We start from the raw sequence: 15957 nt of genomic DNA on the forward strand, positions 1-15957 counted from the left end.
TGGAGAGCTGTCGGGCGAACCGATGTTAATTTCCCCTGTATGGGCCTTCGAATCCAGCCAGGCCAGACGTGACCTAGGGGCCAAGCGAGACGAAACCGTCCCTCAGCTAAACCATGAACGTAAACAACTTTCTATGCTCGCTAATGAATCCACCGTCAAATAAGGGTGGCTCGGAAGCATTTGACGGTGGATCTATCATCACGCGTATAAATTATATGCGCACTCGAGTATCTAAGAACTGTTCTTTGGGAGAGCGGCTGTGTCGCGGAGAGGGACCGTTTAACGGGATCCCTGTTCCTGGGGAGCAGGACAAGCGCATCTCTCTTCCCCCTTCCTCCCCTCCAAATTCTCGCTCTCTTCTTCGTTTCGCCCCGCCCTACCTCCCCTTTCCTTCCTCCCCGTTTCCTTGTATTCCTTGGCTCCAGCTCGAAGGACGTCGAGGAGGTGCCTCTCTCCCCCTTTGTCTCGTCGGTGGCATCGCGGGAGCCTGCGTTCCCTTTCCTCGCTCCGAGATTGATTTCGAGATGAGAGATCGGGAGGCCGCGAATTCCCCTCGTTAGATCCGTGCTCTCCGGCGGGAATCATCGGTGACAGGTAGCTCCGTGGGATCTGATTTCGTTAGGGTTAGGGTTGTTTGCTTGGTTTCTCGAGGGAAAGGGAGGGAGGGAGGGAGGGAGTATGCCGGCGCCGAGATTCACTTCGTCGAAGTCGGAGAAGAAGGGGAATGCCGCCGCGAAGCAGCAACAGAGGAAGGACCCGTACGAGGTTCTTGGGGTGGGTCGCAATGCCACGGATCAGGAAATCAAGAGCGCGTACCGGAAATTGGCTCTCAAGTAGGATCCCTTAATTTATCCTCTCCCACTTAGATTTTCTTCATTTCTTGGTGCTAATCCTGCAAGTGAAAATGTTAAAACATCGTACATGGAGGGTTTACGGCCTTGGAAACACAGGCCAAGTGTTTGCATAGCATATAAGAGACAAATTATTAGTCTGAACTATGTTTGTTAACTTTATGGTGAAGGTCAGGAATAGCACCACCAACAATTAATATAAGAGCAAACCAGTTGAGGCATGATTTACGAATTGTTTATGGCATTCTTTTCACTGATGCTTATGGTTCATAATATATGCGCAAATGACTGTGATACTTTCTTTTAACTCATCGTGAATAGCAACGATTAGCAAACGCTGTTTTGAATAGCCAAATCCTAATGCCTTAAAGTTAAAAGGGCTTAATGATTGTGATGATGATTAAAATTTTATATCGAATAAAATTATTTTTTTCGATCATTAATGATTGCATAGTGCTCAAAATTGCCTCGTTATTGTTTGTTGTTGCTTTTCAGGTACCATCCTGACAAAAATGCTAACGATCCTGTAGCAGCTGATGTATTCAAGGAAGTCACGTATTCATACAATATCTTGTCAGATCCAGACAAAAGGCGTCAGTACGACGCATCTGGTTTTGAGGTAATTTATGTAGGTGTGTGCAGAATATGTTTAGATTGTATTTAGTCCAAAAGATTAGTCATTTCTCTCCAGATGTTAGGCTGCTTATTAAATTTTCGTAGACATCCTTTGTAGTTCTTTATTGCGTTTATCAGAATTTCTTGTACTTCTGACTCTTCCAATGAATATTATGTTCAGTCTTCTAGCCATTTTCTTATCTGAAATTATGGCACAGTAAGTTTTCTTCATCCAGGCTGTTGAATCAGATGGCCAAGAAATGGAACTTGATCTGTCAAGTCTAGGTACTGTGAACACAATGTTCGCTGCGCTTTTTAGGTAAAAGTGGAAGTTGGTCGCTTAATGTTCTGTATCTCCTTATATTTCTATGCATTATGCTGTGATTTTCTATTATCATATCTGTTTCTGTATTGCATGTCAGTAAACTTGGTGTGCCAATTAAGACTATGGTATCAGCAACCATATTAGAGGAAGCACTGCATGGTGCTGTAACCATTCATCCGCTTCAGTTGGGGCAATCTCTGTTCAGAAAGGTGAGGCGTTGTTCTCCTCTTCTTGTTTTTGCAATTATTACATCTAAGTCTAGGAGATCTCTGAATGTTTCAATGCTGCACAGGTAGAAAAGCAGTCTGCTCATTTTTATTCCGTAGAAATAACAGAGCAGGAGGCAAGGATGGGATTTGTGTGCCGAGTGCATGCAGCTGATAAAAGCAAATTCAAGGTGATACAACAACATTCAACTATATTCTAGTAGAACAGCTGTCAATCTGTTGTGTTTAAACCACATTAAGGTTCTGCATGTGATTGCTTAAAGTTTGGTGAAACATAAGTATCCTTTTAAACAATATAACAATATTTAGAGTGAGATTAGCTATAGCTCTACTTCAGTACACTAAAATACCATATGCTGCTCCAGTAAAGTTTGGATGAGTTCTATAAACGAGGTGTCATTGTAACATCAGGTGCTTTTCGTATCTGTAGATCTAGTGTTTCGTTTTGTCAGATATTTTAACTACATAGAGGGTCCTTTCTGTTCCTTTGTTCTCATTTTATTATAATTTGTCAACAAAAGGGTAAGTTCAGGGAATTGAATATTTACACAAAGAAACTATATGAAAGTTTAGTTCCCTATATGAGGAGCAAGTTGTTGATTTTGCCTTAAGGACAGGGTTGCTAGATTTTTACTCGAGTATAAAAAGAAGGATGAAAATGTGAGAAGGTGAAGAACAAAAAAGGGAATGAATAGAAATGGAGGGATAATAGAAAGGCTACCAGAAGAAAGTTTTTTTCTTTCAAAAATTGATTATCTATTAAAATATTTGGATCTCCCCTTGTTTCTAACATAAAAAGACAACTAAATGGCACCAGGGACAGTCTTGTAGATTCAAAACCTTTCTAATGCAACCTTTCATCAAATGAGAAACACTGCAACAAAAATTTACTATAAATGTGACTCAATGTGAACTGAAATATAGACCTTGCTAGAAGGATTTCTAAGCTTCAAAACTAATTTTATGGATTTTAAGGTAACTAAATCTCTACAAGCACTTCCTTACTTTCATCCCTTAAATAAATCTAGAAATGTATAACGATTATATTTCATTATTCACTTTTTTAATCTCCTCCAAGCCCTATACAAAGAGGCACTACATGACACCAAAAGATTATTTTGATAAATCCAAAACCTTCTTAATCCAATTATTGCCAAACTAGGACTCTTTTTTGACATAAACATTTTAAAATTTGGACTCCAAATCAAGGAAAATTTCAACTTTTCTAATCAAAAGGATTTCCCAATTAACCAATATTTAGACTCCCTAGTTTGAGGAGTTTCACACTGGATTCTTTGAGCATTTTTTTGAGATTTGAGCCTTGTAAATCAGACATACATAATGAAGTAAAATAAACAACCTAATTTATAGTTTACAATGGTTTTGGATGTGGAAGCATGGCTTTCGTCATATTTGGAATTTGAGTTGCCTAGGTGGTTTGATATAAATTTATCTTATATTATAAATTAGGAGAACTTAATCATCTGGTTGCTGCATTTCATAGTAATGAGTCATCTCATCCATTTGACTCTGGCTGTGTGGATGTAGTTAAAGGAGAATTTATTTCCATGCACAAACTGCACTATTCATGTGTGCTTTTTAAGTTGCATCTGAAGTAGTTAATATTTCAGAAATCAGATAATGTCTATTAGCTCTAGTGGTTCAATTGCACTTCCAGCTACTGTCTTTTACTCAAGACGTACTATATTTGTTTGCAGTTGTTGTACTTTGAGCAGGAAGAGAACGGTGGATTGAGCCTTGCATTACAGGTAGGGCATCCTGTTGTCATGCAAAAACTCGTGTCAGAGCTACTGTTGACAAATGCTTAACCTTTTTTTCCTTTTGGTCTTTTCCTCTGCTTTGTGTGGCTTAATTTGACATTAGTCGTGTGAAACTATGTGGAAATTTGCAGTTGGCTCATTCTAGGTAGATATAATTTGTGCTAGGATGTTTAAGTTGTTGTCAGGTTCTAACTCGTCATGTGAAATTTGAAACAACAAGGTGGGAAAATAGGCAGTTTCTTTCCTTCAGTAGAATAAAGGATTTTGGATAATGTGTTTTGAAACATTATAATCTCAGTTACAAAATGCAGTTGCAATTCTGTCTATAAAATGCTGCAAAATTTGGATTTATTATGTGCTTAAATCACCGAATGCTTTTGCTGGTTGCTGATACAATGATAATCAGTCACACCTTTTTGTGTACTTGCAGTGCATGTGTGTCAGATGCCTGATCCAAAAAAATCATGTTGTTGTCTCTTGCACTAGTTCATTCAGAAATATAATAAACTGTTATATCTACATAGATGCTTAACTGATGTCTAAGTATATTTCATGTATTCAGAGTGCTTTCCTAATTATATTAATTTTTTCCTTATTTTAATCCCAGACTCTGGCTTAAATTCTTGAGAAAAAGGAATCATATAATATTTTAGGTACGCACAACTATCTGGCAAATCTGGGTGGCGCAACAATGTATATTATTAGATCAATCTATTCAAAGGTGCAGAATTCTTAATCTAATTGCTTGTGATGTTAATAAAATCATGGATGATTGCTACTCAAAGAGTGAAAATGGCTAGCAGTAGTTGATTGTCCTGGATAAGTGGAGTTGTTCCATTAATCTGGTCTACCTGAATAGATGAATTTGAGCTGGAACAAACTTATGGATGTTTGTTTTGAGCTAAATACATTGAACCCAAATGTACCTCATTTTCCTGGTCCTTGTGGGATATAAAGGAACAACTAAAGATCCTCCATCATGCCCTGCTCTGAACCTGTGAGTGCTTCTGATCACACGAATTTGATGGAATGTCGAGATGCCTTTTCCATTCCATAACATTCAGCTTCTTGGTTCTCATAATAGAGTTTGGCCTGAAAGTTTGCATGGGCTGGATGTCTAGTAAATCAAGGCTTTATTGATACATTTGTGGTAGTCCTAATGAGATTTGACAATCTACTGCATCTTCAGTTGATTTTTGGCAACACATATCTGGAGCGAAGGTAACAAGGGAGCTGATCTTTGACCTAGGACAGCTCCTCTTTGGTTTTTCCAATAAAATCATTATGAGGTATTGTCATACTGGTTTTCGTCCCCTTAAACTATGAAATTTTTTAGATGAAGATAGTATGGGGAATTTGTATTCTAAAAGATGACAGTTTGTTGTGCGCTTCTCTGCCATGTCAATAAAATTACTTTTACACTTCAAGAAAAAAGAAAGAAAAAACATCTTACTGCTCAACAAGGTCTAGTTGAAAACTGTGATTCTGTCTATCCAATCTTACCTGTCTGACTTCCCAAGCAAAACCAATTGTTCTTACTTTCAGTTATAGATAATTTTGTTATATAGGAAGATAATTACTGGATCTTGCTGATGTTCAGTTTCTCGTACTTTGCCATATCGGAAGTTAGGAAAGCCAAAAACAACTGGAGGATATGTTGCAATCATAATATGGAGGCTTGATAAAAGTGAGAAGTACAATGAAAGTAATAAATTGTACGGTGACTCAGAGACACAAAAAAGATGAGGACATAATGTCCAGGACTTTGGAGATAACAACCAACTCATCAGAAGATTGTTTGGGCAAGGGACAATGAATTACATTTTGATCATCAGTATCAGATACATTTTTCCATATGGAAAGAAAGTGTGCATTCTGTTGAAAGCAATCCTCTAATCAAGGACATTCAACACCTATTAAAGAAGATAAGGAATTTAATAACAAAAAGAATATCAAAATTATCTAATTGTGAACATGAACAAATTCTTGGGTGAGCAACATGGAGACTTTTATCAAAGCTAGTGTATTGAATTTTACCATATCAAGTGTCCAAGAAGGATCAAGTTATTTGCTTATATGATTGATTCCATGACATCATTGAACATGTCTAGATTATATGTTTCTAAGTGCATATGATCCACAAAACCATTTGCATCACCCCTATCTTTATTTTTTCCCAGTTATTTTTTTTTCTGAAAATCTGCATCACCCCTACCCCTCATATACAAAACTCCTATAATACATGAGATGCTAATTGTTGATAACTCTGAATTTTATGACCACCCATCACACAGCATCTGCATGCCAAACACCTGTTGTCTGTATCAATGAGAGGCATGTCATAGGTTCTACTCCATTAGCCATTAGGTTTTAAAATGTTAGTACCTTGTATTAGTGTTTGGCATATAAAGTCAGATATGTCTATAATTGGAAATTAACAACTGAATGAAATAAAGAAATGTTTGTCTTCTTTTTTTGACTATTCCGTGGGTTTTCTTATTTCTATAAGGAGCTGAACATAGGTTGAAAAATGTTCTGATTAGTGGTGTAGTGCTAGCATATTTATTTCCACCAACTTGGAGATGGGATATAAGTTATGGGAAACACTAGAATTCGTAAAGTAGACAATTACCTCATGAAAAAGAAAATTGTTAAATGTGAGTGTATTGGTAATATTAACCATGCTGACTTATAATCACTACAGGCTCATGTTTATTGAGGGGTTCCTGCTTATCGTATCGCATAAGCGTATACTCAACTGCTTCATAATTAGTTAATTTAACTCAATGCTTTCTCGTCAAGTTACATGGCTTTAGATCATGGTTGTGCTTTAGGCCCTTTTTTCTTGTCATTTTTACCCAATTCTGGTGTCTGAAATGAAGTTCCAGATTATTTCATTCATGCTTGTGTTGTTTATGGAATGGGATGCTGCAAGTTGAAGATTTATTCACTCGCATTCTCCAGAAAAGGGTTCACAGTGAAACAAAACATAGGATGTTTTGACTTCAAAATCTTGCAAAAATTCCATGTTTAGGGTTTCATCTGGATATTGCTTTTGTAAATTGTAAACCCTTCCATCACATATCTCCTTTGTTTTATTTAGTGATCTGAAACAATTTTGCCATCGCAACTGTGACTCTGAGCGTGCATTTTAAATTGTTTCCAAAAGATTGAAAGTCCCTTGGGCTTTCTTTATTACTCCCCCACCCTTCAACTGAAGTCACTACTTTTCTGTTGGGAGTCCCTTGCCATGTCTCCACGTTTCCAAAGCCTTTATTATGGTCCTTTACATCTGAAAACCATGGATCTAAATGCCAGCTGGCACTTCCCATGCCATGCTAGTACGGGCATCTAGCACTGGGTTGTCATGGCAGCTAGTTATTGTTTAACCAAAAAGGATTTTAAATCCTCATCTCCCTGTTCATTTGGGATTCCAAATGCATAAGTACGAGTGGGTTTTGAGTTTGAGTAAAGCAGGAGTTCCACAAAACACCGCTTCTAACCTTTTGGTTATATTTGTCCATTTCTCATGGTAGCCCAATCCCGCTAAAGTCTAATTCCATTTCTCAGTGAAGCTGTAACTAGGAAATCAAATACAAGACAATCTTACTTTCATTTTTAAGTGGACATTATTTTATTATCATTCATATATCAATAAATTGGATATATTTCTTAAAAAAGTAAATTGGATTTTATATATATATATATATATATATATATATATATATATATATATATATATATATATATATATATATATATATTATTGATTTCATATTTTTAAGAATATGTTGATAGATAGGCTAGTTTAAAATTCATTTGATGTGCTATCGCATCAAATATCATAGCATAATAATCCACTTAACACTCCCCCCCTCACCCCCCACCCCACCCCCCCCCCCCCCCCCCCCCCCAAAAAAAAAAAAAAAAGGTCCAGGCTCCATCCTTGACTACACTGTCATCTACATCTGCATTTTCTGAATTTTCTTATTTTGGCAGTCTCTTGTTCTTACCACCGAGTCATTATTTTGGAGTCACCACTGATCATTTTATCATTTCTATGCTGCTATAAGAGATTTGTAGAACCTCGTAATATCCCAATCTTCTTTGCTCTTCTTTTAAACTCATTGAGAATCACAAGATTAGCCTCGTTTCATTTACCAAGTGTGTGAAACTTGCTTTTTACCCTGTGACCCTTCTTTGAGTACCATTGTTCTAATTCTTGGTTTATGCTACATGGATTTCAGTACCTCCTAACCACAGACAATCAGCATCTGCCGTGAGTGACCAAAACATCTATTCAATCAGCATTAGTGCCAAATATCTGGAGTTTCACCTACATGACCATCTTGATGACTAATATGTACCCTATTATTTCTGCAGCTCAACAAGGTCTCGCACTTCGTTATTGTCCTACTCCAGATCTCACCAACTCATCATATTGATTAGAATATCGATTTTGTATCATGACATTGATGGTGCTCGCCATTCGTCTTAAAACACCAATTAATGGAAGAGTTGTCAATGCATTGGTACTGATAAAATGGTAATTCAGCTATATGGATCTATCTTGCTGTGACACATTATACTGCATAAGGATGTGGAATAGGAAATGCTTATACACAATTTTTGAAAGATGTTTGTTAATTATTTCTTCGTTGATATTTTTCATGTGCAAATTCAGTTGATATCCATTTGCAACAGCACGTCTGTCATCATCATCATTATTCTGACTAACTGCGAGCTTTTATCAAGCAGAACCACAACCACCTTTTACAGAATGTTGCAGACAAATACGTAGATTAGTAGATATGATCCAGCATTTCTTATATTCTGATTGAAAGGACTTATAATATTTGTGGATTATGTGGATTAGATTTAGTTGGTAGGATGCACATATCTGACATCCAGTCTGGTGTAGGAAGACAGTATAAAGACAGGAAAGGTTACTTCTGCAGGAATGTTCTTTCTCTGTTTTCCTGTTTACCGATTTGATCACAGTAACTCGGTGAGAGGATATCTTCTAAAAACTTTACAGGCAAATTTTAGTCTTCCAAAGTGCTGCATCTGATTTTCTTTTTCTCTTAACTTGAATATTTTATTCTCCTAGATGGCAATTGCGAAGGATCCTGATGCTGCCTTCTTCAAGAAATTGGATGGATTCCAACCATGCGAAATAAATGAGCTGAAAGCTGGCACCCACATATTTGCTGTCTATGGTATGCTGCTTATATTATGTTCCACAGGCATGCTGGTTTGCCTTATCGTGGAATTCTATATCTTTTGATGGTAAGCTTTACGTTTATCTTCAACAATCGTTTGCAGGTGATAACTTCTTTAGAAATGCAAACTACACCATAGAGGTCATGTCTGCTGAACCATTTTCAGCTGAAAAGGAAAAACTCCGAGATGTGGAGGCAAAAATCCTAACCAAAAGAGCAGAAATATCGAAGTTTGAGACCGAGTACAGAGAGGTTTATTGTTCCTACTGAGTGCATTTTTAACTTGCATTATTTCTTTTCCCAACATTTACCTTTTAATTGTGGTATTTCTGCATGCTGTGATTGACAGGTGTTGGCGCTGTTCACTGAGATGACAAGCAGATACACACAGGAAATGCAAGCAGTGAGTTCAGCCTCTTGTGATTCTGGTTCGGTTGCTCCATTTGTTTTGTTATCCCCATTGACCGTACAATGTTTTCTTTCTTTTCGATCGCTGCTCTAGATAGATGAGCTCCTAAAGGAACGGAACACCATCCATGCTTCCTACACCACCATTTCACCTCTAAAACGGAATTCTAGTAGTTGCAAGATCAGAACATCATTTAGGGTGTCTAAAAGTGAAGATGACCACCAAACAAGAGAGAAGAAGTCAAGAGACCGTCCAAAAAGGAGGAAATGGTTCAATATTCACTTGAAGGTTGACAAGCGGAAGCCCTGTTGAATAAAGTGAGAGGGTGTACATCAAAAAAAAAAAAAAAAAAAAAAAAACAAGGTAAGAGATTGTTCAGCTATTTTGTCCTGCTTTATTTTTCTTGCTTATGCATACTATGTTTTCATTTACAGTTTCCGAATATTCACATGTATGCTCAGTAGTTACCTGAGTGAAATGTGTTGATCCTGTCTTCCTTTTGTTCTTTTCCTACATTCCTCGCCATCATTTGTTTCTATTCAGAGGTTCTGAATTTATACTGACAGAGAAGATCTGAAAGACCTTTTGCTGGCATATTTTTTGCCTTTTCGTTTGGTCTCTGCTCTGGCTTTAGGTTGAAGGGGGGGTCTTAAATGCTAGAATTTGTAAGTCGTGGTCCCCCTCCATGTTGCAGATTATTTATTGTTTCCAGCTCTCGAGAGTGGGCAGATTAATCGTACTCGGCTGGCATATATTTTTATCTCTAGGTAAGTAGATCAAGATCCGAACAACAGAGTGCGGACCCACCAACTTGATCTTGCAGATGTGTTCGTCTAAACGGGGGAGTCTCCCCAACTAGGCAATGTATGTTCATACAACTCTCTTTGATTGGCCAATACAAAGCATTTTTTTTTTTTGTATTTCTTATTTTTGGCGGTCGAAAGCAACGAGGACAGCCTGCATTGATCCCTTTTCTATATTCTGTCACTTATTTTCATTCCACGCGACTACTTTGGGCTCCGAAAAATCTGAAGAAAGCCAGTTAGAATGGCATTCCAAGTGGTTCAATATTGCAGTGCTGAAGGAAATACTTTCTTGAACTACTTCGGAGAATATCAGGATTCCTTTCGGTTCGGTATCATCATCTAGATCTCAAACTAGAGAGTCTTAAGCCTCGTTATCTGCCATCTTCATACAATGCCCCTATTTTAATGGGCAACAGGGTCCTCTTCACTGGGAACCATTTCACTCTGCTAGATTCAAAGAAGGGGGAGAAAAGGTCGGGGGGAAGAAATTAAGCACCAAACCTTTTATAAAGTAGGCTAGACTAAATGAACAGGTTGGCATGTACCTCACACTATAATCATCACCGGAGGTTATATCGCCAAAGGAATTGAATTGATACATAAATATGAATATATAACACTTATATTAGTAACAACTTCATCAGAAATGAAAATAATTGTGATCTCTCCGATTCTCATCATATCCCTTGTGTCAACTTCAAAGCCATAATGCCTTCCCGCTCAAATCTCCTCGAGCATTAATTAATCTATTCCAATCCAAACAAAACGGCAGCAAGTATCAAAGGAGCAGAAGGACATCTCATTTCAGATCAATCAATTGTTGAAGGTGTCGCACCTCCGCCGGACCTCCCCCTCCCTCCCGGTCTTCACCCCGTGCACGCTGAGCTTCTCCATGGCGCGCGCGAAGTCGTTGAAGAAGGCGGTGTTGTTGGATGCGTAGAGCTCGACGAAGGGCCTCGTTCTCGGGTCCGACATCAGGATCTGGTCGGACGCCAGGAGCCCCAGGCCCCTGGCCAGGTTCTTGAAGTACATGTTGTCGAACTTGCCCGGCGTCATGATGTCGTTGAAGGTGGCGATGGTCTCGTCCTTGAGGTAGTTGGCGCAGGCCTTCTGCAGCGCCTCCGCGAGCTTGGGGTTCATCGAGGGGTCGAAGGCATTCTGGCCGCGGTTGTTGTGGTTGTAGATCCGGTGGGCGAACTCCTTGCAGTGAGAGAAGCCGACGGTGTGGGCGCCGGAGAGGGCGACCATCTCCTGGACGGTGAAGCCCTTGGCGGCGAAGATGGAGATCATCTGGGAGGCGGTCACGTTGGGGCGGGGGAGGTTGCCCTCGACGGTGTCGGCCTTGGAGGCGAGGGCGTCCTTACGGCCGAGGAGGACGGGGTAGAAGGGCCCGCCGAGCATGGTGACGAGGTCGCGGGTGGCGAGGGCGAGGACGTCGGAGCAGGAGACGATGCCGGGGCACTCGATCTCGAGCTGGGTCTTGGCGCGGACCACGACGTCGAAGCCGTCGCCGGGGAGGGAGAGGTTGATGTCGGCGTCGCGCTCGGCGCGGTTGAAGGCGTTTGTGGAGATGAGGACGGAGGCGTCGCAGCCCCCGACGAAGCAGTCGTGGAAGAAGAGCCGGAGGGTGCCGGCGGCGGTGGTCGGGTTGGCGATCTGCTTGCTGGTCACCACCTGCGTCACGATCTCCGCCGCCCGGGGGCACGTCTTCTGGTAGTACTTGGGCGTCAGCTTCGCGGCCGACGGCGCCGGGAAGGACATGGCCACCGCCACCGCGAGCACCGCCGCCAGGAGGGCCGAGGAGAAGGAATGGGCCCGGCGCTGGAGATGGCTCGCCATCCTCTCGAACACTCAGTTCTTTTCCTTCCTTCTCCTTCTATTTGGATTTTGGGAGGGTCTTTAATTCTTCGACCTTTATCTTAACGAATGGATCCGCTTCCTCTCGAGTTTAGAGGGGTGCGGGGCGGTCAGAGGGGAAGCAGATCGGTTCCGTTTTGGGAAAAGTGGGAAGTAAGAATGAGAGGACGGGGAGGGGAGGAGAGGAAATGGGGGAGGAGGGGAGGTTGTGGCGGGGAGAGGTTTTAGGGGGAAGAGATTGGGAGCTGAGGAGTGGTTTTATTTGGATATATATTTTTAAGCAACTCCTCGAGGTGATGAGGGGAGAGAAAAACAGAGCGAGACAGAGAGGGCGTGGATCGCGGTACGAAAGAAGTGGGGGGAGGAGAGAGTATATTACTTTCGAAATTTGCCGACCGTTTTGATTGTGTTAGTTTGAGTTTATTGCACCATCTATGAATCTACGAGGAGAAGATGCCAATCTCAGGGTGACCATCCTTGATATATGGATGACACACGTAAGGTAAGCAGTGGTGCTGTGGAGAATGGAATATGGAGCGTAGGCATGGAGGATAGTTGCATGGATGGTTAAGGATGTATATAATGCTGTATTCGTCACCAACCATCCAATATTTTACTTGGGAGAGGAGGAAAGGAAGGCAGTTCTGGAAGCTCAGTGTTGGTTCTCCGCATTTTGTTTTATTTATTGTTAGTTTGTTACCAAGGTTAAGCTCACACGGCAGCCAATTGGGTGGTGTGCAGGTGTCTCTTACTCTCTTCGTCAGTTTTTTTTTTCTTCTAATTTTATTAGCTATACTTGCATGTGCATGGTGTGAAGACCTAGAAAGAAGAAAAAAAAAAAGAAAAAAAAAGAAGAAGAAAAAGAAGAAAGGATTATACCAATAATATATGAAAAAGTTGAATGAGATTGATCATTGGATTATTAAAAATACAAAAATAGCTTCATTACTATTTCAATTTTGTGTTGAAAAAAAAACAAAAGATGGAACGAAGCAATGATGAAAGCAAAAAATATGAAAATACGTGAACGAATTAAAAGCATCTGTTTAGATATGATGTCTTTAGATCTTACAAAATGCTTGTAATCATGGCTAGTTTAGCCGAGATGCGTTGTATAACTAGAGAGGGTAGCTAACTGAAAATGATAGCAACTTCCAATGCAAATTAAATTCTCCATACAATGTGAAACTTACTTTCTATTTTTTTGTATCTCATAAGTGTAGTATAGCATGGACTTTGAGTTTCATTTTTGGCCTGCAATCACTCTTTTCTGGTGTCACTATAGTCTTGTCCATGTCACGCATGTTTCACAAATCTCAAAGTTTGTTGATTATGGTAAGTCTAACAGAAGAAGAAGAAGAAAAAAAATCCATTGGTCATTTCCATTTTGTTCTGAAATTTTAATATGTTCTGATTTTAGAGGATAAGCGCAATATATACGACAATGATATTTTCTGGCTAGCGTTTCTGAGTAAGATCCTAAATCGTAACAAATGATATCAGAGCGAACTATCAGCACCGGCTAGCTTTTTTGTATGAGATCCTAACCATGATATCTCATACTTGCAGTGTGCATGCTAATGCATTACTCTTGGTACTTGTTGGGGGAAAAACCCCAAGTCATACCGCCACGGAGGCGCTCGGCTAGAGAACGCCGACCGGAAAAGCGCTCGACTAAAGGACGCCGACCAGAGAGAGCGCCAAGAGGCGCCCAACCAAAATAACCAAGTAGGGATGCTCGGCTAGAAAGAGCCGACCAGAAGAACGCCGACCAGAGAAGCGCTCGAACTAGGAAGCGCCGACCAGAGACAGCGCCAAATAGAGGCGCTCGGCTAGAAGGTGCTCGCCCAAAGGGCGTCGACCAGAAGTACTAGAAGCAACCCCGCCACAGGGCGCCCCTCTGGGCGACCAGCTCGGCTCGGCACTCTTGCCGAGCCGATGCCTTAACTAATACTCCTCCCCGCCTAGCTTTCTCGAAAGGTCCGGCGGCTATACACGCGACTCTACTACAACCTGCCACTATCTCCAAGCCATCAAGGCATAAGATCTCCGCAGGTATTCGGCACGACCTGCCATTAATGCATGAGACTCCCTCAAGTCTCCAATGCACTCAGTCATTTAATGAACACGGCTCAAGACGATCTCCGGATCACTGAACCATCAAAGCGTATGGCTCTCCCTGACCGTCGGTTCATTCGGTAATAAATGCACTTACCATCCACGGACCCCAGGCCCATCACGGCCGGCGGTTCAACCACTCCAACAGGTCCGATCGACCGTGACAACTCCCTGATTCCGGTCTGATTCGGTCCCGTTCTCCACTACGCCATTAATGGGCCAAATCGTGCCCAATTATGACAAATTCCCCTGCCAGGTAACGTAATCCCCTTCTATAAAAGGAAATCTAGGAGAAGGGAATGGGGGACCCCCGGAGAGAACCCTCCTGGACCGGGTGAAAAGAAGCAAACAGCACAGACACAATTGAGGACATCATTCTCTTCATCTTCTTTATCTTATCCAAATGCTCTCCTGCCTGCTCTCTCCACATATTCCCCCTCTGACTTAAGCATCGGAGGGCCGGCGCCGGGGAGCCCGGCCACCGGCTTTTTTGCAGGACAGGACAGGACTGGACGCACCACCCCTCTTTGCTCTCTTCCACTCCCCAGCGGAGGACGCGGCCGGCCGGCGCCCCGCCGTCCGCCCTCTCAGGCGGCGGAGCTCCTCCTCCCCTGGCTTCGCGGCGGCCCCCGGATCCAATTTCCAGCAACAGTACTCACTCGCAAAAGACATCTTTCTCGTCGCTTCAGGTAGGTAGGATGCGGTCTTGGCTGGTTATCTTCAATCGAGCAAGGTCTCATCAAAAGGAACCATATGATGGGGTTTGATCGTATGCCAACTCTGAGATGAACCATTCTTTTCTGAGTTCTCCAAAATTAATGTTGTGCGAGACCCACAAGCCACCAAGAGATGCGGCAAGGAAGAAATTCACATCCAGCAAAGTCTCCAAACTTCATTAATGCTATCTTTACTCGCCCGTAACTCCGTAAGAGGTGTGTGTAGCAGCAGTAGGAGAAAGAAGCCCGTAAGGCAAGCTTGTAGGACAACGTCCCATCAACCATTCCCACACTAACAGGTCACCCGCATCGTATGCATCACATTGCAGTGGAATCAACTGGAATGCAACCATGCGGTCCAAGACTGGAAGCATACCCCCACGTTTAAAATGAAAAATTTGGGACCATACTTGCACCTCCTGTGCTTTTCCAGCGCACTGGCTGGACCCAAACACCATGATTTTCCTTCCCACTGTAGCTGTCCAACGAGTTGTCAATTTGAAGTAGGTCCGGAATATATCCTGCACCATAAAAAATTATTATAAGCGTGGACCAATTCAATCATAAACCAACATGCATTCATGCGTTGCTTTGTTTTTGCTTTTGTTTTTTTCCAGCATTCATGAACCCCTACTATCTTTTTCAAGTCACCAATTAATCAAGCGTGCTACGGAGACGCGTTCGACCTTGTGTTTGTGTATATGGCAGTGGACGAGAGATTTTTTTTTCTAAACGAATCATCACCCTTTCGTCACACATGAACATGAACTTTCTGAGATGATCGGCCCCTGTGATGACGTGGAGGCCTCCCCACACACATATATTACTGTGATAATAGTACCAAAAAAAACAAACAAAAAAAAAAGGTAGGACTTATCGGCCGTATTAGTTAACTCACACGGCGCCACTTTTATAAGCGGCTAAATGAAATGAGAAAGGGGAGAGCTACCGTACCAAAAAGAACAGAAAGGAGAAAATCTAAGCTGCTCTTTGCTGCATTTCTTTGCTTTGCTCACCAGTTCACTGTAGC

General features: G+C 41.4%; 2 protein-coding genes across 4 annotated transcripts; one reads left to right on the forward strand and one right to left on the reverse strand.

The window, feature by feature from the left end:
• Nucleotides 1-276: 276 nt before the first annotated feature.
• Nucleotides 277-9943, forward strand: LOC103710019 (chaperone protein dnaJ 16). Of its 3 annotated transcripts, none has more exons than XM_088707330.2 (11): nucleotides 277-833; nucleotides 1347-1470; nucleotides 1703-1785; nucleotides 1889-2000; nucleotides 2084-2188; nucleotides 3737-3787; nucleotides 8721-8807; nucleotides 8910-9018; nucleotides 9125-9273; nucleotides 9371-9424; nucleotides 9524-9943. In XM_088707330.2, the coding sequence occupies exons 1-11, from the start codon at nucleotides 679-681 to the stop codon at nucleotides 9740-9742; spliced, it is 1248 nt and encodes a 415-aa protein (XP_088563456.2). In that variant the 5' UTR covers nucleotides 277-678; the 3' UTR covers nucleotides 9743-9943. The 3 variants fall into 3 exon arrangements, with proteins under 3 accessions (XP_088563456.2, XP_088563458.1, XP_088563457.2); XM_088707332.2 differs by having other exon boundaries at nucleotides 300-833; nucleotides 9528-9688; XM_088707331.2 differs by lacking the exon at nucleotides 8721-8807 and having other exon boundaries at nucleotides 301-833.
• Nucleotides 9944-10715: 772 nt separating this feature from the next.
• On the reverse strand, nucleotides 10716-12271 carry LOC103713077 (peroxidase 31). Its single transcript, XM_039119409.3, has one exon. It carries the CDS (start codon nucleotides 12073-12075, stop codon nucleotides 11050-11052), a length of 1026 nt encoding a protein of 341 aa, XP_038975337.2. The 5' UTR covers nucleotides 12076-12271; the 3' UTR covers nucleotides 10716-11049.
• Nucleotides 12272-15957: the final 3686 nt, after the last annotated feature.

This window comes from Phoenix dactylifera, chromosome 11, assembly GCF_051530095.1.
Source record: "Phoenix dactylifera cultivar Ajwa chromosome 11, Ajwa_hap1_PhDact_Kaust_v1.1, whole genome shotgun sequence".
In the NCBI taxonomy this organism is placed as follows: domain Eukaryota; kingdom Viridiplantae; phylum Streptophyta; class Magnoliopsida; order Arecales; family Arecaceae; genus Phoenix; species Phoenix dactylifera.

What these genes read in the sequence shown, in the direction of transcription:
- LOC103710019 (XM_088707330.2), top strand. Translation starts at nt 679, where the DNA reads ATGCCGGCGCCGAGATTCACTTCGTCGAAGTCGGAGAAGAAGGGGAAT. An exon ending in ATGTTCGCTGCGCTTTTTAG is followed by an intron (nt 1,786 to 1,888) that starts GTAAAAGTGGAA and finishes ATTGCATGTCAG; the next exon opens with TAAACTTGGTGTGCCAATTA. An exon ending in GATTGAGCCTTGCATTACAG is followed by an intron (nt 3,788 to 8,720) that starts GTAGGGCATCCT and finishes AGTCTGGTGTAG; the next exon opens with GAAGACAGTATAAAGACAGG.
- LOC103713077 (XM_039119409.3), bottom strand. Translation starts at nt 12,075, where the DNA reads ATGGCGAGCCATCTCCAGCGCCGGGCCCATTCCTTCTCCTCGGCCCTC.